Source organism: Trichosurus vulpecula, chromosome 9, assembly GCF_011100635.1.
Source record: "Trichosurus vulpecula isolate mTriVul1 chromosome 9, mTriVul1.pri, whole genome shotgun sequence".
NCBI classification, from domain to species: Eukaryota; Metazoa; Chordata; class Mammalia; order Diprotodontia; family Phalangeridae; genus Trichosurus; species Trichosurus vulpecula.
This window is the reverse complement of record NC_050581.1, coordinates 48,664,322-48,688,848: the sequence shown is the minus strand read 5'-3', so window position 1 is coordinate 48,688,848 and position 24,527 is coordinate 48,664,322. Positions and strand designations below refer to the sequence as shown.

Genomic DNA, 24,527 nt, shown 5'->3' with positions numbered 1-24,527 from the left:
TGAAGGAAGTGGGATAGCTTAAATTAGGGAAGGAAAGAGTAATTTATGGATAGCCTTTAAGGATATAAAGGTGACAAACAGATGTTCTCTGTTAGGCAGAACAAGAGAAAACAGGCTCAAACTTCCAACAATTTAAAGGTAGAAAGGATTCTGGGAATAATCTAGCCCAGCCCTATTATGTTACAGATGAAGAAACTGAGGCTCAGAGAGGTTAGATGACCTGCCCAAAGTCACTTGGGTGTTAGGTAGCAGAAAAGAAAGTTAGCTAATAGGAAGGACTTGTCAGTAACTGGAATGGGTAGCCAGAAGAAGCAATGGAGTTTCCTTCTCTGGTGGGCTTCAGGAAAGAGACAGACCTACAAATATTTAGGCTGATTTAGGTGCCTCTAGAGTTCGCTTAGATGTCCTCCCAAGCTCCCTTCCAGCCCAAGGAGTCCTTAGTTCATAAATAAAAGCTGATTTCCATTCTAAGGAGGAAAAGGAAAGGAGATTCAATTTCCTGAAACTCTATTGCAGGAGAAGGCTGGCTTTTCCGGAGTTCCTAGAGCTTATTTATTTTTCTCAGCAAGTAGAAATTAAAATATACACAGGATTGCATTGTTAGGCTCATATAGTGGTTATTATAAAATAGCAGCACACTGTATCTCTGGCCTTCTAAAGAGAGACTTATAGGCTGCTCAGTGGCTTAGACGAGATCTTAGAAATCCTGTACCCCACCATCTTATTTTGTTGATGAGGAAAAACTGAAGCCCACAGAGATAAGGCCATTTCTCCTAGGCCACAGTGTTATACAAAACCACCATGCCACCAAGAGGAGTGTCAACAAGTTTATAGGGTGGATTTCTTTTTAATCTGTCTTCCAGTCTGATGAACAGACTAATAAATTTGTGATTGCACTGGGGCCATTTATAATGTCAATGAACAGCAGTATTATTGCAACTGACTCCTAATTGGCCTCCCTCCTTCCAGTCTCTCTCCTTTCTCTCATTTGGCTTCCACTGAGCTTCCAAAATAACCAAAAAACAAACAAACAAAAACAAGTCTGACTGTGTTCCTGTTCTGCTGCTCAAGAATCTTCTATGACTAGGTATTACTTCCAGGACAAAATAGAAATTCCTCAACTTGACATCTAAAGCCCTTTGAATTCTGGCCCCAGTCCTGCTTTACCAGATTGATTTCACATCTCTCCTCATCACACACTATAGGATCTCTTTGCTATTTCCTGAACCCAGCATTCCATCCCCAGATTTCTTTGCCTTTGCTCTTCTACATTTCTGGAATGTATTCTTTCTTTACTTCTTCCTCGTAGAATCCTTTTAATGTTGCTGTTCAGTCACTTTTCATCTATTTCTGACTCTGTGACCCCATTTGACGTTTTCTTGGCAAAGATGCTAGAGTGGTTTGCCATTTCCTTCTCCAGCTCATTTTACAGATGAGGAAACTGAGGCAAACAGGGTTAAGTGACTTGCCCAGGATCATACCGCTAGTGTCGGAAGCCATATTTGAATTCAAGAAGAGTTTTTCTCACTCAAGGCCCTACACTCTATTCTCCTTGCCACCTAGCAGCCCCTAGAATCCTTATCCTTTTTTCATTTTTCTGTCTCCTACCTGAAGCTTTTCCTGGTCTCAATCAATTAACATTCAATCAACAATCAACCAACAAGTCCTAATTAATCTTAACAGCAAGGCACTTAAAAAAAATGCTAAAGACAGAGTTCCTGCCCTCAAGGAGCTTACTTTCTACTAATTGTTACCAATCTCACCTCCTTCAAATTAGATTATTTACCTGTGCACCTGCCATTTCCCTATCAACTCCCCCTCCCCCCATTCCACCCCTGTACACACACACACACACACACACACACACACACTCTTTCTCCTCTTACTGGTCTACAAGCTCCTAAAAGTCTTTTTTTTTTCCTTTTTAACTTTGTATCAAGCACTTAGCGTAATGTCCTGCATACAGTACAAATTTAATAAAGGCCTGAATTGGATTGTAATGAGTGTACCCTCTCTCTTCTCCTGGTCCCAAGTCAGCTGACCATCTCTTGGTAAACAACCTTTGGTTATTTAATTTTGCCAATGAGTTCCCAGGAACTGGAGGCAGTGTATATGGCACAGAATTGTAGAAAATAAGGTCTAATGTGGAAACGACATTCACCTGGGAATCCTAGGAAATATGGCTTGAAGTCCTGGCTCCAGAATTTATTAGCTACATAGCATGGGGCAGGTCACTTCTGAGTCACCCTTCCAAGTTACATGTTTCTCATCTCATCTAAGACCAAGACAATGAATGATATTTGATCCATCTTTCTTATAGGGTTGTTGTAAGGAAAATATTTCACAAACCATAAAGTGCTATATAAAGAGACCTATTATTATTATGAATGCAGAACTCAATAGGAGTTTTCTTTAGCATTCAAGGGCCCAGGAGTCTGATTTGCTTCCTGGGGCATGTGTCCCCTAAAGATGAAAAAGAAGATGAAGGCAAAGGTTTGCAAGACAGGAAACAATGAAGATAAACTCAGTGTCAATAGTAATGTGGAACAGAGTGAATACAGAGAAAAAGCAATTTGATGCAATGCAATTCTGATGGCCCTGATTTTTAAAAGCCAAGATAAAAGGTATGCCTCATTTTGAGAAAGCCCAATATATAAAAATCTGAACTTGAGATTAAGCCAGTAAATGTGGGTGGTGTAGCAGGACAGAGAGACAATGGAACAGTGGAATGTAGCATGCTGGATTTTGAGTTAAAAAAGACCAAGGTTCAAAATCCTCTGTTAATTAGAACCAATGCAATCACAGGCAATTAACTTAATTCTCTTCAGCCTCAGTTTCCTCATGCATAAAATTTGGCAAATTGTGTCTACTTAACATTGTTGGAAAATCAAATGAGTTAATATATGTAAAGGCCTTTCCAAACCTTAAAATGCTACTATATAAATATTAGCTATCATTATTATTTAATCTTTCTAAGTCTCAGTTTCCTCACAGAATGTAAGCTTTTGAGAATGTCTTCCCTTTTAAAAAACATTTTCTAGTACAGTTAACCCTTCCCCATCTCAGGGAAGTTAGGGGCACGCCAGCACCAAGCACCCCCCAGTGATGTGGAAAATCCGAGTAAAATTTTTTGGCTCTTGCTTTGTACCAGAGAAGAAGTCTGAATTCTTTTTTTTTTCTTTTATGGAGTCTTTAAAGTACCTTACTGTAAAATTGGGGTTGAAATTATACAATACTATACATATATTTTATGCATTTCTGAGTTTCTAAACTTTTTTTCCGTGCCATCTACTGGCCTTCATGTGTCGTCTGCAGCTTCCACAAAACTCCCCAGAATTCCCACTTAAATTTCTTATGCTGGTCCAAGATATATTGAAACCTTAATGGGGAGAGTAACAATGTGGAAGGTATAGCTGTATAGTCTGGCACATAGTGGACACTCTATAGTGCTTGTTGATTGATTTTAGAATGAATATTTTCCTCATAAGGTTGTTGTAGGACTCAGATGTAAACTAAATTTGCAAACACTAAATCTGGATATAGATATCAAATACTTTTGTCATAGATCTAGAGTTAAAAGGCACCTTTTGAGGACATCTAGCCTAGCTCACTCATTTTAGAGCTAAGAGAACTCAGAGAAGTTAAGTGACTTGCTCAAAGTCACACAGAGTATAAGTAGCAGATTTGGGATTTGAACCCACATCCTATGATGCTAAATCCAGTATTCTTTCCACACACTTCAATTATTCATGTCAAAATTGGCATCTTCATCTTATTTAAAAAAAATCCGCAGGGCAAGCTTGCCCTGTGCATTTGAAATATGATTACTAAAATTGAATTTCATACATCATCTTTCCAGAACACATCTCTTCTGTCCTTCAATGAAGTCTTATTCTGATGCCTGATTGTGGAGAGGAAGTGAGCCTGGGTTTAAAAAAAAAAAAACTGAGCTGATGGAGTTCACTCTCTGATAATGCTCTGCCTTAGTGGAAAGGCATTGAAGATTCACCCAGGGAGGGGCTACAGGATCCAAGGAACTTTTGGCCATTTGGCGAGCAAGGTGATGAATTTTTCAGTCCCAGCAACATTTAGTTGGAAGCCTGCCTGAATTATAGAGGGGTTATGGTCTGCATAGATGGAGGAAGTAGCCACACCTATGAAATTACAGCTCCTTGAAGTTCAAATTCTGTCAGGTGAGAAATAGGCAAATTACAGTAGGTGATTTCATTTCTCCCAGCCCATAGTTGTTCAGCAGCAGTCAAATTCCCCTCCCTTGCTTGAGGGGGGTTGTTTGTCAATAGTGGGCCAAAGGGGTGGGATAGTTGGAAAAGTTGCTGTGGGAAAACAATTACAAAGGTCTCTTTGATCTTGAGAGAACTGGGTGTGGGGGAAAGAATATTTTACTAAGACATCATGAAATCCTATCAAGGTCCCAGAGAGATTTTCTTTGCCTTAAATCCCCAAATGCCATTTCTGACACAGGCCTTTTACTGTGTGATTCAGAAACTCACAACAGGGGTTTGCATGGAGGCTTCCCAGGGACTGCAGGGTGGCCCCACCCCACTGGCCACTTCTCAGTAATTAGAATGATAAGAGTTTTAGAGCTACAAGGGTCCCCAGAAAACATGTATCCCAACCCTCTTCTTTCACAAGTTTGGAAAAAGACAAGTTCAGAGAAGTTATATGATTTGTCCCAAATCACACAGCTAACAGGTAGCAGAAGCTGTTATTTAGAGGCTAGAATCATAGATTTGAAGCGGGAAGCCATTCCTTCTCTTACTCTCCCCCCATTTTACAGAGAAGGAAACCAGAGGCCCAGAGAGGATAAGTGATTTGTCTAAGGTAAATAAATCAGGGTGGCTTAGAGTCAGACGATTTAGTCAGCACACCTGTGACAATCTCTTTGGGTCTCAGCTTACCTGTCTGCAAAATGAAGACATCAGAGATTGGATTAAATATTTCATGAGCTCTTTGAGAGCGGGGACTGTTTCGGGACTTTCCTTGCGTTCCTAGTGCCTTCAACATAGTAAAGTGGTTAATAAATACTTGTTGACTAAATGACCTCTGAGATCCATTCCAGCTCTACAAAGTTCTAATGCATGGCCTGGAAAGCAAACTAGGATTGCAGGACTGATCCTACAGCCAGCAGTGTTTTCCCCATGCTCTCTCTTCCACTAGAAAGAAGCGACATCTCCCCCCACCCACTCCCCACCACCACCACTACACCACCCCCCAGCACTCCTTCCGTTATGCTGGGAAAGTTGGTTTAGGGCATGTTCTCACCCAGCATCCTTGGGTGTGTTTTAAAAGCCAGCAGTGTATCTTTTGGCTCGTGTGGTTGACTTAAAACTGTTTATAACATGTCATATGGATTTCAAACTTGTCTTGGAGGTTATTTTCTTCCACCAAACTCGGGGAGAAAGGCGAACAACAAAGACCTGATAAAAGGGAGGGGTCCTCCTGCGTGGTGGGCTGCCTAGGAAGGGCTGGCCCTTCCCCCAAGCCTCTCGCCCTGGTACCTGGAACTGCGGGAGAATCCTACACTGCAGAGCCGCGGGAGAAGTCACTGCATTCTCCTCTCCGCAGATGCTGTGCCACGGTTTCCCTCCAAAACTCCCAGCTCCAGGGCAGCCCGCCTTTGGGGGCAGGCCCTGGGAATCCCCAGGTGCGAGCTGAGGCCTGGCAGCGGCTCTAGGGGAAGGGCGTGCCCTGCCCTGTCTCTGCCCGTCCCGGCCCACCCCGCCTGCGGAGCCCGGGAGCCTGGAGCGCCCTGGCTGCGCTCTCCCTGGTCGGACAAGGACAGATCGCAGCAGGCTGCACTTTCGTTCTCCGGCTCTGCTCCCGGGAGTTTCACCAGCGGCTCGTCAACCGCCCTGCCGCCTCTCCCCGCAGGGTTTAATCCTGGGTTTGCTGCCTTTCCCCTACACCTATGGTCCCCAACACCCTCGGGCACACTTGGGGAAGACCGAAGAAGCTCTGCGCGGTGAAGGACATAAAGACAGTGGTGCAGCAGAACTGCGAGGGACCAGGAAGAGCTGAACACGCCCACCCCCCACCCTCAGCCCTGGGCTTTCCTACGGTTTGCCTCGGAGAAGGCTGCCCATCCTAAGACCGATCACCCAATTCCCGTCCCTCTGAGCCGTGATGCTGCCTCGGGGCTGGGCGGAGGCGGTGGGATTCCCACCCCGCCGCCCAGCAAGCCCGCACAGCAGCGTGGAATTCGGGGCGCCCCTGGGACGCCTCCTCAGAGGCTCCGCGGCAGACATTAGGCAGCTTAATGACCACTGCGGGCCGTAAACACGAGCCCTGGCCCCCGGAGTGCCGACGTCAGCACTTCGCGCTGCCCATTCCTTCTCCGACCCATCACCCACAGCTTTGCAGCCACGGAGCCAGCTGGCAGCTCCCAGCCGACCTGCCAGGGCCAGTGGCAAACAGTGCCCTCTGTAGCCCAAGTGAATTTCTGTAGTTTGACTTTTTAGAGCGCGGCTCTTGGTTTCTCAGGGGCTGACTTTAAGCTTAACTCTCAGCGTTGGCTTTCTTTCCTCATCGAGAGGTCCAGATGTTAATGATTCTCATTCATACAGAACTTGACCACTCACAAAAATTTTTATATACAATATCTCAGAGGAACCTCTTAAGCCTCTTAATGTAGGTCTTAGAAGTGTTAAAATTTTATTTTATAGATGGGTTATTAATAGTATGAAGTGTTATCTTTATTTTACATACCGAGGTTCAGAAAGCTTGTGACCTGTTCAAGGTCACACAACTAGTAATTGAGCTAGTGACCAATCCAAATATTCCAGCTTCAAATCCAGTGTGGTTTTCATTATACCACTATTTTCTCCCCCCCCCCCTTTTGGAGGAGTATTTTCTCTTATCCACTTTAGGAATGAACAAGAAAAAAGAAAGTAAAATAAAATAAAAAATAAATCTTTTTTTGGTGCCTGTGTCATACACCCCTTTGGCAGTTAGTGATCCATGAAAGGGGTTCACGTACTCCTTCTCCCAATGATGTTTTGAAATGCATAAAATAAAACACATGAGATTCCAGAGGAAACCAGATATGTTGAAAAATCTTTTTTTAAACTCGTAGACCCAGCATAACCCTTACCCTAGGATTTAGAATTATAAATTTAGAGCTGGGACAGACCTCAGTCCAACCCCCTCACTTTACACATGAGATAATATTTGTAAAAGCACTTAGCAAAGTTCCTGGCACAAAGTAGTCACAATAAAAACACTTATTCTCTTCCCCTATCCCCCTACATAGGAAGCTCAGAGGCCCAGAGAGGTAAAGTCACTTGCCAGAGGTCACACAGGTAGTAACTGGCACAAATGGGCTTTGAATCCACATCCTGGGAGAAGCTGATTTCCCAGAGCCCTTAGAGAAACTTTTTAAAGGAGAGCCTGGATTCTGTCACAACTTTCAGAAGCTAATGGGGGGGGGGGGGAGAGAGGGGGAAGGAAGGAGGGCCTATGGGAAGTCATGTATTTCCTTTAAGTGTTTAAAGGTTTGGGGACAATAAACTAAATAAAGGTGGTGTCTACAGGTTCCCCTGCTCTGAGGATGTCCACCTGGGGCCAGGCTCTGTGAGAGACCTCATCCTACAACCAGAGGGTCACTGAGATGAGCCAGGAGCAGTGAAGGGGACTCGTACCTGCCCTTGCTGAGAGAGAAGAGGGCACAGCAATGACCTCAGCCCTTGGACACTGTGCCCAGTGAACTAGTATCTTGCAGATGGCCCTGGCCAGCTCCACAACAATTCAGGGCAACGTGTATTAGGTGCCTATTAGCACCATGCTAGGTACAAACGAAAGAGTCCCTGTTCTCACAACTTACATTCAACCTCCACCCTACCCACTAAGGGAATGGTATGAAAAGAGTCATGTGCTCAACCAGGACCTGACTGGAGCACAGGGTCTGGAGAAGACAGGAGGTTTGAAGTGCAAGATGAACGTTGGGAAAGGGAGACCCGGGGACCTTCCCATTGCCAATTTCACCATCATCCATGAAACAACTTTATCACAGGCTGCCTTATTCTTCTGATCCCACTGCCACATGCCCCCAAAAGCAAATACTTTTCTGCGGACTCCATCATTATGGAAATTGGGAATCTCGTACGCCCAGCCAGGTAAGACACTTACGTGCCATCTATTTTCTCCACTCCATGAAAGAAGTTGATGCTGTCCGATGTGTTCCTCAGGTTGAAGCACTTCTGGTCAATGAACTGTGCGGAATTTTTATCAGCTAAGTCTCTCTCCACAGAATGTTGGGCATCTCGGTTATCCCTGGGGAAAACAAAGATCATCTCACAACCAGGCCCAGGCCAAAGGATGCAGTCTGGTTTGTTTTCCATCTCCCCTACTAGCCTCACTTCTCCACTGCAGCATCTCCTTACCATTCATGTACACTAGTATCCCACTTCTTTTCCTGTTAGAACCTACTCTCAGTCGGTCATAGCTTGGAAAGAAAGATGTTGATGCTTACTCTTGCTAAGGTGTAAATGACTGATAATAATTTAAAGTGCTCTTCCACCATGTGATATTTCCATTTCAATAGGAGATAATCCATCAAATCAAAGGAATAAGTTCCTAATGGCAGAATTTTGATTATCAGGATCAAGATAATAAGAAAGAATGGTGGATAGGGGAGACCTTGGGTGCCCCTAATAAAGGTCATTCCTGAAATAATCCTTTTGCCCAACTTATCACTGAAACTACAGAGGGTGTGTGGTCTTCATCATTATAGTCTTAATTCTTCAGTAATACCTTTAACCTTGGCCAGTCCATTTGAGAGAATGGAGAAAAGGGAACTTCATCTAGACACCTGTAACATTTCTATTAGTCAGCCAATCCTGCCCTCTTCCCCTTTGCTCAAGGGGAGATGGAGAATGACCTTAACTAACTTCCCACTCTCAGTCCCAGACTGATGGCCAGATGTGAGCCAGAAAACACATTCTGGGGTCCTGCTGACCAGAGGAAACCCAAATTTAACTCTCCTACGATGACAAACTGAACTTTCCACTCCACTGGAAGAAGCGAGGGAACGGCAACCTCTGGTAGGGACACTTCCCCATCCAGATGGGAGGCCCCAGGATTTGCCAAAAATACCTCCAAAGTTCCCACTCTCTTCCATGTGCCAAAAGCTAGAAGGGGTTGGCAGCAATGCTTCCCACACTGAAGATGAGGAAAGACTGCATTCTGTTTCCTTAATTGGGCTCTGGCTCTGCACTAATTAAGTTCCCCCAAGATAGCATAATGTTCTCTAAAAGTAAGAGATAATCACTTGACAATGACAACCTTCTTCTGGCACATGGGCTTTCACCTGAGAATTTAAATTGTTTTGGTTCAGGGGGATCTACATCAGATTTTTAACCCATCCCCCCCTCCCCATCCCCCAAGGAACTATCTTTCTGATATTTGGATCATATGTTTAGAATCAGAAAGGATCTTAGAAGTCAGGACTCCCCATTTTCCACCCTTCCCCAATATTTCATACCAGAACCACATGATCTAGAATCCAAAGGAACCTTAAGGATCACCTCATCCAATCCACGTTTAGTTTGTTTTTTTTTTTTTTTACAGTTAAGGAAAGCATGCCTCAGGGTCATAAAAGTGTGAATTAACAGGCAGGTTTTGAACCCAGGTTCATTTACTCCAAAAATCCAGGGCACTTTCCAGTCTTCTATTCCTCCTCTCTTGGGTGGCTCACTTTCCTCTTTCCCCTTAACCTCCAGAAGCCCATTCCACAAGCTGGCTAGATCCCTAGATCCAAACTGGAATAATTGAATTAAATATTGTGGGGACCGCCTGGTCCTTTCCTGGCTACTCTCTCCCCCTGCTGGCTGTCTCCAAGTTGCAGCAGATGAATGCTTGTGCAAAAACAACACACAGAAATGAGATCAGAAGTGTGGTAATTTGGATGATCTAAGTCCTTTTTCCTTTTGAGGGGCTCTCACAATCATGGAGGTAATAGGCAAAGTGGAAAGGGGTTGGCACTACTAGAAAACATTTTTGGTGCTAAGAAAGCATTTGTCCTAAAGTTTATAACTGAGGTATAATATAGTAGTAACACTACTTCCACAAGCCAGAGTCATAATCTGCCATTTTTGTACCTAGAGCAAGTGGGTGAAGCTTGTGCTATGTGTGTGGATGGGGTTGGAGGTAGGGGTTAAGATGGAGGTTGGAGGGCAACTGACCACTACTGACATGCCAGCTGTTACTAGGATTGGGTCAATTTGGGGGGCAGCCTCCAAGGAGAGGAAGCATCTAAAGCTTTCTATTTTATCTAATTAGTTTTGCTTACTAGGCGCTAAGTTCAATTGTTTCTACATCTGTTGAAGTATGGCAAGGTAGCTTCTAAAGCCTCTAAAGTTTCACACCTTCAGGCCCTAAAGTGATTCCTCTGCCTTAAACTACACACAAGGAAGTCCCTTTACAGTGAGTCAGTATAATCAGCCTAGACCCCACCTGCTCCACCAACAACTGGGTAAAAGTGAACATCACTATCCTTCCTATGTCTCACCCCAGGCTGCATATGGCACCTTTGTGACTTCATTTCTCACATGACGTTGCTTGCCATGGTCAATCTAATCTGCTTTGACCTAAATCCAAGTGTTCGAGTAAGAAAGAAGTGGTAGAGGAAATATGATGCAATTGGCCCTGAACCCTAACCCTGTGTCCCAGGGATGATACTGGCTTGGGACTAGGGCACTAGGAGACCATGGCCTTTTAAAAATTCCAGGTCTTTTTGTAATATTTGTCCTACCTGCCATCCCTGTGATGCCCCAAATAGACAAAAAAACAGTGTGTAGGCCCAGTGGGTTGATAGCTATGCCTTCTGGGTAAAGAAATTGCTGGCTCTGTGTTAAATAACTATTTCTCCTGAAGCAGTTAAATATCAATTGCCCACTGTGAAGGATGGGGCCAGGCTACTTAACTGAGTATGAGCCATGGGGCTGCAGGAACTGCAGCCGCAGGGACCTGTAAAGCTTGATTATGTCATGAGTAGCTTCCTAACTTGTCACGATGCCGGTTACATAATCATCTGAGCATCAGAGAACAAAAAGGTGATTTCTTTTTCAGACTCCTGACTCCAGGCCTCTACTGACTGCCCCTTGGCACCATTCCAATGAATCCTCCCAGAAATCACGGGTTTCATAATACTCCATTTTGCCACGTCTGCAGAGTTATAATTCATATATACTGTCCACAGAGTAAAGGATCACTGCAGACAATCCTCCTTCATCCCTCTCTCTCTTTCTAAAAATAATAATAATTAAATAACCATTATCATAATAAATTAAACAGGGTTGGGGTACGGGAAAGAAGTGATGCCATTCATACCAGTTTTGTCCAACCTCAGGAGACTATATTAACCAGGAAACAGAAAAAGAAAGCAGGGAAAGGAAAAATAAAGCAAATACTCACCGCAGCTGAACATCAGTTCTCTCTGCCAGTTTTCTCATTTGATCTTGACAACATTTTAGCAAATCAACCTCCTGCAATGCAAAATTTCTGCCAGTCAAAAAGGGTAGCAATTCTCAAAAACTGACTATCCTTTTGCCTGGTCTAGCCTTAGCGCCCCTCTCGCTGACCTGTTTAGAGGTGGAATTTGAGAGAGGGAACAGAGAACATTCGCATCCAAAATTTACTTTTATTTCCTTTAGTGGGCCAGCAAATGAAAGCTTATTAACAGCAAAGTAATTAGATGATGTGGGCCTGATGGATTTATGGAAACCCATTTGATGTATTCCCCTTTTGAAAGGGTGGAAAAATGGACCTACCCACAAGCCAAATGAAATTCCTGCAAAAGACCTGAAAATAGACCTGTCAAAAAAAAAAAAATGAAGGCGCTGGAGGAAACTCTATCTTGCTGGTTTTTCACTTTAGTACATTTCTGGATTTCCATATTTGTCTGTGTTTTATAAGAATAATCTCTTTGGAGATACATAAAGTCTTCTATACAGCTCATCGGAACCCATACCATAGGAATCTACCGGTGACTATGACAGGACATAGAGTGAGACGATCCTTTATATTTATGTAACAAAGAAATTATGTAGAAAGAAAACCCTTTCACTTACATGAACTCATTGGCTCCTATGATCACCCCATGAGATGGGCAGAGAAGGACTACTCATCTGTGTTTTACAGAAGAAGAAACAGAGGTCCATACAGGTTTGGTGACTTGTCCAGTGTCACTCAGCAAGAGTCAGTAGCAGAATTAGGACTAAAACCCATAGGAGGCTAGTATAGTAAAAGGAATTCTGCACTCAAGAATCAGGAACCGTGAGCTCCGATTCTTTTTGGGTATTGGACCCTGGGCAAGTCTCTCAGTAATAGTAGTAAAAATGACAATAATCATAACTAACACGTATATATGGATAGCTAGGTGGCACAGAGGATAAAGCACTGGGCCTGGAGTCAAGAAGACCTGAGTTCAAATCTGACCTCATATACTAACTAGCTTATGTGACCCTGGACAAGTCATTAAACCCTGTTTGACTCAGTTTTCTGGTCTATAAAATGAGCTGGAGAAGGAAACTGCAAATTAATCTCTTTGCTAAAAAACCCCAAACGGGGTCACGAAGAGTCAGATATGGCTGAACAACAACCAACACTTATATGGCGCTTAAAGGCTCACAAAGCGCTTTACTCACTGTATATCATATCACTTGATTTTCCCAACCACTCTGGGAAGTAGGTGCAATTATTAGCCTCATTTTTGTTTTTAATTTAATATTTTATTTTTCTCAATTACATGTGAAAATCTCATTTTTAAAGATGAAGAAACTGAGGCTGAGAGAGATTAAGGGATGTGCCCAAGATCACATAGCTAGTAATCCTCTAAAGTGGGCTTCTTTACCCACTCTTTGCCTCAGTTTCCTCATCTGTAAAATCAGGTCAGTAGTACACGACCCCATGGGGCAGCTAGGTGGTGAAGTGAGTAGAGCACAGGCCCTGGAGTCAGGAGGACCTGAGTTCAAATCCAGCCTCAGACACTCAACACACTTACTAGCTGTCTGACCTTGGGCAAGTCACTTAACCCCAACCACCCTGCCTTCCCCCCTCAAAAAAAAAAAAGAATAGTACACGACCCCACAAGTTTACTCTGAGGACAGCACTTTGTGAATCTTAAAAGCATTTTAAAAACATGTGCCTTATTATGACTATTTTCTCTTTTGTTCTTTTTTTCCTCCTGCCCATCCAAGCCTTATAATATGCATTTCCCCTCCTCTTTCTCTACCCTTCCTCCATGTTCCAGGCATTGCCTAACCTCATTGAGGTCATGCAAGACTAAGGAGGTTGCTGAGTCTTTCGTTACATCAATGCAGTCTATGAATATGGATGCAAGGCCAGAAAGAAAATTAGACTGAGTCTAAAAGAAATCAGTAATCAGGGCAATTGAGAATTTCAGTAAAGACTGAAAACAAGACAACTCACCCTCCTTTTTTAAGACTAGAACTTAGGTTTCTGCCATCTGTTACATCTTCCCCTGAGTGACATAGTTATTTTTTTGGGGGGGCAGCCTGGTAGACTTCTTCTGACTCTTGACTTAAATTTTGCTCATATGACAACTTTTTGTCCACCCATCTTTCCCCAAGATGATAGAACTCATCGGATAAAGATTTAGAACTAAAGGCATCTTACAGGTCATCCAATCATAGGATCAGACGTGGAAGGGACCCTAGAGGCCCTCTGATCAAAAGCCTTCATTTTGTGGGTGAAGAAGTGACTTGAACAATGTCACAAAGGCAGTAAGGGTCACAGATGGCCTTTGAACCCAGGCCCTCTGATTCTTGGACCAGTGATCTTCTTATCATACTCAAAGCCTTTGTTTCATAGGTGAGAAAACAAAAGTTAGTCCCATGACTCCCAATCCAGTACTCTTTTCACCCAATCTCATCTAGTGCTGATGAGAAAACTGAGACCCAGAAAGGCAAAGAAATTTTCTGAAAGTCACACAGCTAGTTGGTTGTACCTCAAGATCTCAAAGCCAGATGTCATGGTTAGCAATCTAGTGTTTCATTTTGTTTTGTTTGTACCACATCACGCAGCCACATATCTGCATTCTGAGTGACATTTTTATGCCTTTCTAAAGATAGGCATATCCTGGGGAGAAACACAATGCCTTTATTCCTGGAGAACTGCTCAGAATTTTCTTTTTCCAAATATCCCTCTGATTTATTCCTACCTTTTCCTATAACCCATCAGCTGCACCTAATCAAACAAAAATAGCCCTATCCTAGGAAACTGCATCACCCAACCCCAGGTGCTCTGAGTTGCCTGTCACCCCATATGTAATCTTGAGGGGAGGATGGATGGACAGATGAGACTTCATACCTGGATAAGGTTTTTTTCAACACTGTCATGGACTAAATCGATACCTATCCGCTTTTCACGATGGTATAAGCATTCGAGGGCCACCTGCAAAGAAGGAAGAGGGAGAGATAAGACAGTGTGTTCTCTCTCTGGCTATATTTGGATCACTGTGTACAGAGATGACTCACATCTACCTCTGCCCGAATTTGTTCTTTTTACTTAGAAAGTTGCACTTTGAGTTTGGGGTTTGTACCTTTGGTTTCACTGGGTTTTATAACTGTGCCTTTGGATTTCAACCTACCATTCCTCCTCACTTTGAAGCTCTGGCCTTGTCACCCAATCTGACTCTTACGAATATAACATATAAACATACCCTCGGGGCATTTTAGGACCGTCTCTTTATCCAGATCCTTTCCATCTTTCAAAGCCCAGCTTACATCCCACCCCTTTCAGTAAAGGTTCCTTGACCATCTCAGCTCACACAGACTCCCCCCTCTACTAAATTGTTTTGTTCAGTGTTTCCATTCCCATTCGACACTTACCAAATACAGACAATGGCTAACTTTCATTTACTGTATATCTTTTATTCCCAACGAGTTTGCAAACTCCTTGAGGGCAGGGACTGTATCTTATACTTCTTTGTATCCCTGAGAAGGTCCAGTGCCTTTATGGTCCCATGACCCCAATACAGGCATACTCAGTGGAATACAGAAGGACTCAGAAAAGTATTGCCATGGGTCCAGCTGTCCCTGACATTTCGACTTGAGTCACGATTGCCCAGCCCTTTGGAACACTCTGTGTTTAATAATACCTCAGATAGCTTACAAAACAGTCCAGTCTGCAGAAACTCCCCAGGGACACAAACACAACTCTGGGGGACCATGGTCATGGGCTCAGAGGGAAAGCTACCCAGCAAAACATGCTTCCCATGGCCACGCAGTCTTACCATATTGAGGCATCACCTGCTGATCTTGTTCCCCTCCTGTCAAGACAATTGACTCTATGGCTGAAGCATAAAGCCAATCAATCAATAAACATTTGATAAATACCTATTATGTGCTGAGAATACAAAGACAAGAATCAAATACTCCCTGCTTTTGAGGAACTTATATGCTATTGGGGGAGGCACAATGTACATGTATAGATATATACAAAACACAAATTAACTTGGGAGGGAGGTACTCGCACCTGGGAGGATCTGGAAGGTCTTCATGTAGAAGGTAGCACTTAAGTTGAGCCTCGAAATGGTCTAGAGATTCTATGTCATGGTGGTAAGGAGGAAGTATATTCCAGGGAGGGATAACAGCCCGTGATGGGACTTATAGATAGGAGGTAGAGTGCTTTGTATGAGAAACAATAAGAAAGCTAGTTTGGCTGGATTGTAGAATACAGGAATGTGTGATAAGGTTGAAAACGGGACTGGACGGATGGCAATGTCCTCAACGATAATAAGGAAGGATGTGAGTCGGGGTGGGGGAGAGGAGACAATGACTTCTGTTTTGGGCTTGTTGAATTTGAGATGTCAACTTGACATCTAGTTGTTATTGTTGTCAAATGAACAAATGGCCACCTGTCCCCAAGAGCAGCCAAGCCATGGATCATAGGACCATGGATTTACAGCCACCCAGTCCAACCTCCTCTATTATACCTAAGGACACTGGGACCCAAACAGGTCAAGTGACTTACTCAAAGTCACTGGTATTAAGAAACAGAGGCAAGATTGCTAACTAAAATTCTCTTCTTTCCCCTTCCTTGCTCCCCCAACAAACTTTAAAATTAATTAGGTCTGACCACACCACTCCTCGAGAGAAAATTGAGTGACTAAACTCTGTGATTATCATCTCCCATTGAGAGACCCTGATTTGCCACTGGTGATGCTGACGATCACTTGAGAACCCACAAATATAAGAGCTGGAAAAAACAACTGCTCGTGAGTGTTCCTTTACCATCCAGCCTGGCCACTTAATTCTGCAAGGAAAGAAGGATTTTTAAAGCTGGAAGGACCACTAAAAGGACATTTAGTCTGTTCCTCTGTCTTTAGACTTCTTAAGTCATCCTCAACAAATAAAGGCCCCTACTACTTTTGAAAGATATCCAGAAAAGAAAATCCCAAAGCCTCTCTTTGACCTCTTCCAGTGCTTATTAATAATTATTGCAACTTGGATTTATATATGCTTTAAGGTTTTCAAAGAACTTTACATATATTATCTCATTTTATTCTCACAACAACTGATGCAGATAGGTTAAGTAACTTACCCAGAGTCACACAGCTAGTACATATCTGAGAAGGTTAGAAGACATGGGGATGTTGCTTAAAATAGTAAGGTTTCATAATTAATTAGAGGCATAATTAACTAGTTAATTGGAGGTTGGAGTTAAAATCCTGCCTCAGACAGTATCTGTCTGACTCTGGTCAAGTCATTTTACCCACCTGTCTCAGTATCCCTATCTGTAAAATGAGGATAATAATATGTATAATATGTATAATATATAATATGTATATAAATTACATAAGTACTTCAATTCCAAACTTTTGGAATATATATATATGTATGTATATGTGTGTGTGTGTGTGTGTGTGTGTGTGTGTGTGTGTGTACACATACACATGCCTTTGTGTTGTATTTTTTTCTCCCACACACACAAATCTTAATTGATACCCCATTGACTCTAGGATAAAATATAAATCTCTGGTTTAAGACCTTCTACAATCCAGTCCCAACCTCGCTCTTCTGCCTTATTCCATTTTACTTCCATGCACCCTACATTCTAGCCAAACTATTTTCTAATCTCATCTTGCCCTGTTTTGCTTCTATTCATTTCAATGAATCCTTAACCCAGAATGCGCTCCCTCACCTCTGCCTTCAAGGCTTAGCTTAGGAGCTGGATCCTCTAAAAAGGTTTCTCTAATCTCCTGGTGACAATGTTCTCTTTTTGTCTCTGTCACACACTGTAGAGTCTTATAGAGCTTTCAAGCTCTAAGGTACCTCAGAGGCCCTCGTTTTACAGATGAGAAAACTGAGGCTCCAGGAATTTAAGTGACTTGCCCAAGGTCACAAACCCTCAGAGGCAGCATTTGAATCCAGGTCCTCAGACTCCAGATCAAGGATTCTTTCCACTGTATCCTGCTGCCACTCCATCATATTTATTTTGTACATGTTCTATCCCCTCAGCAGAATGTTAGCTCATTGAGAGGAGGGCTACTTCATTTTTGTTTGTGTCCCCAACACCTAGTACAATGGCCTTGCTCATCATGGCTGAATTAAACTCACATCCCTACAGCAGCTGTGTTATGAAGGAGTTCAAGTGTAGAACCATGGAATGCAAGAACTAAATGGAACATCGGACATCAATCAATAGGAGTGCTTAGTCTAGAGTCTGCCAACTTGTTTTTTTTAAATGTATTTTTTGATAACTGCATTTCAATAGAATTGGTGTCCTTTATAATGTTTTAAATTCTATTTTATGCATTTACAAACATCATTTTGAGAAAAGGTCCATAGGTTTCATTAGACTGCCAAAGGGATCCATGACATACTAAAAAGTTCAGAATCCCTGCTCCCGTCTAGTCCTGCACAAAGAATGAATACTCCTTTCAATGTATCTGATGAGAGGTGTGATGAGAGAGTATGTGTGGTGGGAGGCAAGGAAGGAAATTGGAAGTGGTTGTGGAAAAACCTTGCCCTTTGAGGAGCTGTCTGATGCACTGGTTTTTTTCCTAATAGGCTGTCTCTCCTGCCTACAGAATAACACATTTCCAGAACATCTCAGAAATGAGATGAGGCAGCTGTGGACCCTAAGGAAAGTGTGAAAATTGTGCGCACCTCTCCATGTGTGACCAAGACTTAAGTCTTGTAACACTTTATGATTTCTCACAAAATACACACCTCAATGCAGTGGCATACTTAAGAATGTGTGCATTTATTAAAAATAACTTTTAAAAAGTGTTCCTGGGGTCATTACTAGCTGTGTGACCTTGGGCAAGTCACTTAACCCCAACTGCCCTGCCTTCCTCCCTCCAAAAAAACAAAAATGAAAAAAAAAGTGTTCCTTATTCCTCTAGCCCTACACCTCTGTATCTTAATTGCTCTAGCCCTACACCTCTAGCCATCTTCATTGGTTACCCTTAGTCTTAGCCCCATGCCATGGGCTTCCCAAAGGAGGAGACCATCAGAAGCAGTGTAAGCAAGCACTTAGAAAGATTTCAAGGCTCTTTCCAGGCAATCTTCGCAAGACTATGCCTGGAATTAGGGCCACATGGTCCTCTCAGCAATAGTTGCTTGGACAGAAAGAGCTGCACAGAAGAGGCAGACAAGAGTAGGCTCCTTAGTTAGATGAAGGAGGTGTTCATTAAGCCTTAGAAGCCCTGACAGGGATCAGCCCCATACAGTAGGTTTAAATGGAGGCCTGCCAACCTCCCATTGAAAGGAGGCCTGGCTTTGAAGTTATCAAACTGAAGATAAGTTTCTGAAAACAATTAGCCACCAAGTTACAGTCAACAAACTGCTGACATGTGCTCCTTCATGGAGAGAAACCCTGCTTTCAGTCAGAGCTCATTTAAGCCTCAGCAAAACTTTTATTATGATCGTGTGTCTCTCTACCAACACCAGAATAATAACTAGGATTTTTTTTAAAGTAACAGAAGACTAAAAAGGTGTGGGGGGGGTGAAGCATATTAAAAGGATTTCTGAAGGGAGGGGCAGGCGAGAATAGTGATTTAGAAAGAATAACTGTTGATTGGTTTACTTACCTATGATGTCATAAAGACTACTAGAAAGTAAATATGCATGATATAACTACACCATTCAGGTGAAAGCTTTGAAGTGGGGAAAAAATAAGCGAAGATGGTCCAAAGGTTGTAGGAAGAGTGTGGATCAGATCTACACTCATATGGCTCAACCCAAACTTGCATCCCATTAACCACTCAGACACACCTCTCAAACTCCAAACTTCACACATGGAATTAGATAGCCAGCTATGTGAATTCTCTTTTGAGATGTTCCGTTCAGTTTGGAAGAAGGAGGAATTTCAATGAACAGTGCTGGATTAATTAACAGTTTCAGGAAACTAGACAGAATGTAAACTCCTGGAAGGCAGGCACCATTCCATTTTTGTCCAGCACCTGACACGTAGTAGGCATCCAACAAATGTTCCCTGATTTGAATTGAATTGTATATACACAAAGACCAGCCTGGGATATTTATTATTTATAGCATTCTCTACTGTCTTTTCAAAGCTCTTCTGTCTGTGTCATACCGTGACAATGACTAAGTTGGCTCATTAAGCTACCAGCCATCATTGGATATAAAAGAAAAATGGCCTATTTTATGTATGTTTGGCATAGTCTTGTCAACCACACCCCACCCCCATAATTCCATGTACTCACCTGTAGTGGATTTTCTAGTTCATCAGCTGCACACTCCAGTCGCTTCTTGGCAGTGTCCAGTGCATGGCTCTCAGACAATAGCCTGTCTAGTTCATAGGTCAGTTCTGATTTCCAGAAGCCAATGTCAGATAGCCTCTGGCCCAGGTTGCGGCAGGTGCTCTCTTGCATCTGTCGGGTCAGCTGGTCTTTGTCCTGCATCAACCTCACAGAGTCAGATGTCAACCTGTTTGCCCAGTGCTGGGAGGTTTCAGCCCCCCGGAGCTGGGCCATGTTCGACTGGTCCCAGTCATGGTGGCTATACCGGGAGGACAAGGCAGTGCGCAGGGCAGGCAGGATAGTGGGAGGCCTCAAGGGGTTCCGGCCTATGGCCCCCTCATCTGGACAGCTCTGGTTGGGGGAGACTTTATAAAATAAGCTAGGCCGCCATGAGTTGAGGTATCGGTATCCTGGCAGATAGTAAGGCTGGTAACTCTCCTGGGTGATAGTTGCAGGAGGCAACTCAGACAAAGCACAAGGTTTTTTTGTGCGGCAGTAACTGGCAGTCTGAGTCGTTCCAAGAAACTCCATTTTCTTCCATCAGCTCCACTCAACCAAACTCTGCAGACGTCACAGGCATCTGAAATTATTGTGCTTGGCTCCTTAAGGTAAAGGTTTTTTCTATTGTAGGAGCTGAAAGAACCTCTATGACTCAGAGCTGTTGTCATAAAGCCCTAGTGGAGGAGGCTTTCAGCAGGCATCCCCACTTTAAGAACAAGACAGATTAGACCTTTCAAGCCATTTTATTTGGTCAATAAGCATTTTTTAAATAAGTTTTTTATTGATATCTTCTGTTTCTTACATTACCATAGTTATCCCAGGTATCTCTCTTCCTCCTCCTCCCAGAAAGCCATCTCATATAACAAATCGTATTTTTTTTTTGAGGAAAAAAACTCAGCACACCTGATTAATACATCAAAAAAGTCAGAAAACATGTGAAATGTGTAACACCTGTGGACCTACCATCTCCACAGCAGGGGTGGGTTGGAGGTATTCTTTCATATCTCTTCATTTAAATCCTGCTTGATCTTTATCATTTTGTTATACTTGCTTTTTAAATAAGCTTTTATTGATATTTTCTGTTTCTGACATTACCACAGTATCCCATGTGCTCCTCCCCATCCTCCTCCCAAAGAGTCATTCCATATGACAACCGGCATTTTTTAGAGAGGAAAAAAAATCAGCACAACTGATTAGCACAATAGCACAACATTGAAAAAAGTCTAAAAATGTGTGCAATCTATAATAGTAACATTTACTTTTGATTTTTTGGTGTGTAGTTGTTTTTTCCATCTCTATTATTGTAGCTACTATATAGATCTCTCTTTCTCTCTCTCTCTCTCTGTATGTATATGTGTGTATATGCATATATATATATATATATATATATAAAATGTTCACATATGTATATAGTTTTCTTGGTTCTGCTTACTTCATTCTGCATCAGTTCATATAGATCTTTCCATGCTTCTCTGTACTCTGTACATATCATTTCTTACAGCAGAGTAGTATCCCATTATATTCAAGTACCACAATTTGTTTAATTATTCCCTAATGATGGTCATCTATTTTATTTCCAATTCTTAGCACAAAAATTGCTGCTATAAATATTTTGGATTATATGGGGACTTTCTCAGCCTAGTAATGGAGCATAAACTTTATTTGCATAATTCATAATTTACAAAGGGTAGGCACCTTAGTTGCATAATTCTGAATGGCTTTACAAAATGGTTGTACCATTTCACAGCTCCACCAACAATGTATTAAAGTGACTATCATTCCATAATCCCTTCAACATTGACTATTATCATTTTTTTCCTTTTTGCCCATTTAGAAGGCATGAGGTACAACTTCAGAGTTGTTTTGGTTCATATTTCTCTTATTAATGATTTGGGGTGCTCTTTCATGTGGTTGTGAATATCTCACAATTCTTTTGAGAACTATTTTTTTCATATCCTTTGGATAAAGACTGTTATTTTTGATATGAAGATTTTTTTTCATTTGACCTTCCTTTTTTAGCCTAAGTGTGTTAATTTTGTCTACTAAGTTAAGTAACCAAAGTTATCTATTTTATCTTTTCTAATTGTCTCTATCTTTTATTGTTTAAGCATACATTTCCTACCCATAGCTATGGGAAGTATACAATCTGCTTTGCTTCTAATTTTTTTTTTGTAGTATACTCTTTAACATTAAGGTCACACATCCATTTAGAATGTATTATGGAATACAGTGTAAGGTGTTGGTCTAAACCTAATTTCTACCAAACTGCTTTCCAGTTTTCCCAGCAGTTTTTATGAAACAAGGAATTTTTTTCCTAGGTGACTTATGTTTTCTGCTTTATCAAACACAGAGTTATTGAGTTCTATTGTTTCTGATTCTCCATTGTCCGGGGGTGGGGAACCTGTGGCCCTCTGGGTCCTCAAGTGCTGCCCTTTGACTGAATCCAAACTTCACAGAACAAAACCCCTTAATAAAAAGATTTGTTCTGTAAAATTTGGACTCAGTCAAAAGGCCGCACCCAAAGACCTAGAAGGTCACTTGTAGCCTCAGGGTCACGTGTTTCCCACCCCTGGTCTAGTGTGTTCCATTGATCTGTTTCTCTATTTTTTTAAGCGATACCATGTGGTTTCGATGATTGCTACTTTATAATATAGTTAGAGGTCTGAAAGTGTTATTCCCCCTTCATCTCTATTTCTTTTTCATCATTTCTCCTGATATACTCAATCTTTTGTTTTTACAAATGAATTCTGTTATTATTTTATCAAATTCTATAAAGTATCCCTTTGGTAATTTGATTGGTATAGCATTAAAATGTAAATTAGTTTTGGTAGTACTGTCATTTTATTATATTGACATGGCCTAGCAATGAGCACTGAATATTCCTCCAACTAAGGTTTTTCTTTTTTTTTATTTCTTTAAGGAGCACTTCACAATTGAATCTATACAAGTCTTTTGTGTGCTTTGAGAGGTGGATCACCAGATATTTTATAAGTTTTGTAGTTATTTGGAGGAAAGAATTATATAATCAATTAAAAGCAAGAGAGAAAAAGGGAACTAATAAGCAAAACCCCAAAGGGAAAGGTCAAAAATGAGAGGAAGGAATCAGGGATGAAATAAGAGGCTAGTAGAAACGGCCACCTTAAAAAATATTAACATAAAGTAAATGAAGGAACTTACTACTATGTTTATAGTAGAAGAAAAACATCATAACTTGAAAAAATATTAGACAGACATGGAGGAAAATATAAACCTAACTTTCATAACTTTAAATGCAAAAGGATTAAACAGCCCAATAAAATGAAAAAGAATGACAAATTGGATAAGAAAAAAATATAATCTATTGCTTATAAGAAACACATTTTAAAAACAAAGATATACAGAAAATAAAACTGAGGAGACAGAGAAAAAATTTTACTATGCACCAAGCAAATCCAAAAAAGCAGGTATTGCCATCATGCTACCAGACAAAGCAAAAACATTCAAAAATTTAAAATTATATTATAGTTAAAGGAACTATGGGGCCCCTAGGTGGCACAGTAGATAAAGCACTGGGTTTGGAATCAGGAAAACTCATCTTCCTGAATTCGTATCTGGCCTCAGACACTTATTAGCAGTATGACCCTGGGCAAGTCACTTAACCTTTTTTGCCTCCATTTCTTCATAGGTAAAATGAGCTGGAGAAGGAAATGGCAAACAACTCTAGCATCTTTGCCAAGAAAACCCTAAATAGGGTCATGAAGACTCAGACACAAATGAGGTCACTGAACAACCACAACAACAAAAAGAACCATAAACAGCAAACCAGTATCAATTATAAACTTATATACTCCAAATGCCTTAGCATCCAAATTCATAGAGGAAATACCATCTGAGCTTCAAGAAGACATGGACAGTTACAGTTACACAATAGTGACAGACTTCAATATCCCTCTCTCAGTTATAGATAGGCATGTCACAGGGATTTGTTCTGTAAAACTTGGACTCAGTCAAAAAGCCACACCTAAGGACCTAGAAGGCCACATATGGCCTCAAGGCTCCAGGTTCCCCACCCCTGGTAAGAAAAGGAAAAACAAAAGGAAAAATGTATAGCTGAACAAATTTCTGGAGAAATTAAAGTTCAAAGAATTATGGTGTCTTCTAAATGGGACAGCAAAAGAATACACATATTCTCAGCACCACATGGAACTTTTACAAAAACTGACCATGTACTTGCAAACAAATGTAAAAAGGAAGAAACAGTAAATACATCATTGACAGATCATAATGCAATAAAATTAAAAAATTTGTTTAGGGACCTCTACATGTAAAAGATACAGACCCAAATGGAGACATAACAATGAAATCCTAAATTACGAGAGGGTCGAAGTGGGTCATAGAAGACAGAATCAATTGATAACTATGTAAAAGAAAATTATAACAATGAAACAATGAAGTAGAACCCATGGGGTAAGTATCATAGTCATATAAAAATTCATTACAGTGGGTGAAAGATGAAAATGAATACAGAAAACAAAGTTTTGCTCTTTTGAACATATTGATTTATAAAGCAATGTATGCTAATTGCCAAACAAACCAGGTCCAGATCTCTTCAACTTACAGCTGACCCCCAATACAGGGAGAAAGAGATTTTTATACATTAAAAGCAATTAATCAAATAAGGCCAATTAATTAAAAGGAAACAATACAACATTTGGTAATCTGATTTCTATTTGGAGGAAAGATTAGGGACTTTTCAAGTTGAGAGAGTGAGAGTGAATGTTAAATGAAGAATTAGACAAAG

At 41.5% G+C, this 24,527-nt stretch overlaps 1 protein-coding gene across 1 annotated transcript in view; it reads right to left on the bottom strand.

Annotated features, from left to right (window-relative positions):
• The window catches only part of TEKT5 (tektin 5), a 67,422-nt gene extending 47,144 nt beyond the window's left edge, over window positions 1–20,278 (bottom strand). The window contains exons 1-4 of the mRNA XM_036739498.1: window positions 19,712–20,278; window positions 14,347–14,430; window positions 11,431–11,501; window positions 8,146–8,289 (exon numbers count right to left, since the gene is read on the bottom strand). Of these exons, the coding sequence (XP_036595393.1) occupies window positions 8,146–8,289; window positions 11,431–11,501; window positions 14,347–14,430; window positions 19,712–20,278 (866 nt within the window). The remainder of the gene's footprint in view (window positions 1–8,145; window positions 8,290–11,430; window positions 11,502–14,346; window positions 14,431–19,711) is intronic.
• Window positions 20,279–24,527: the final 4,249 nt, after the last annotated feature.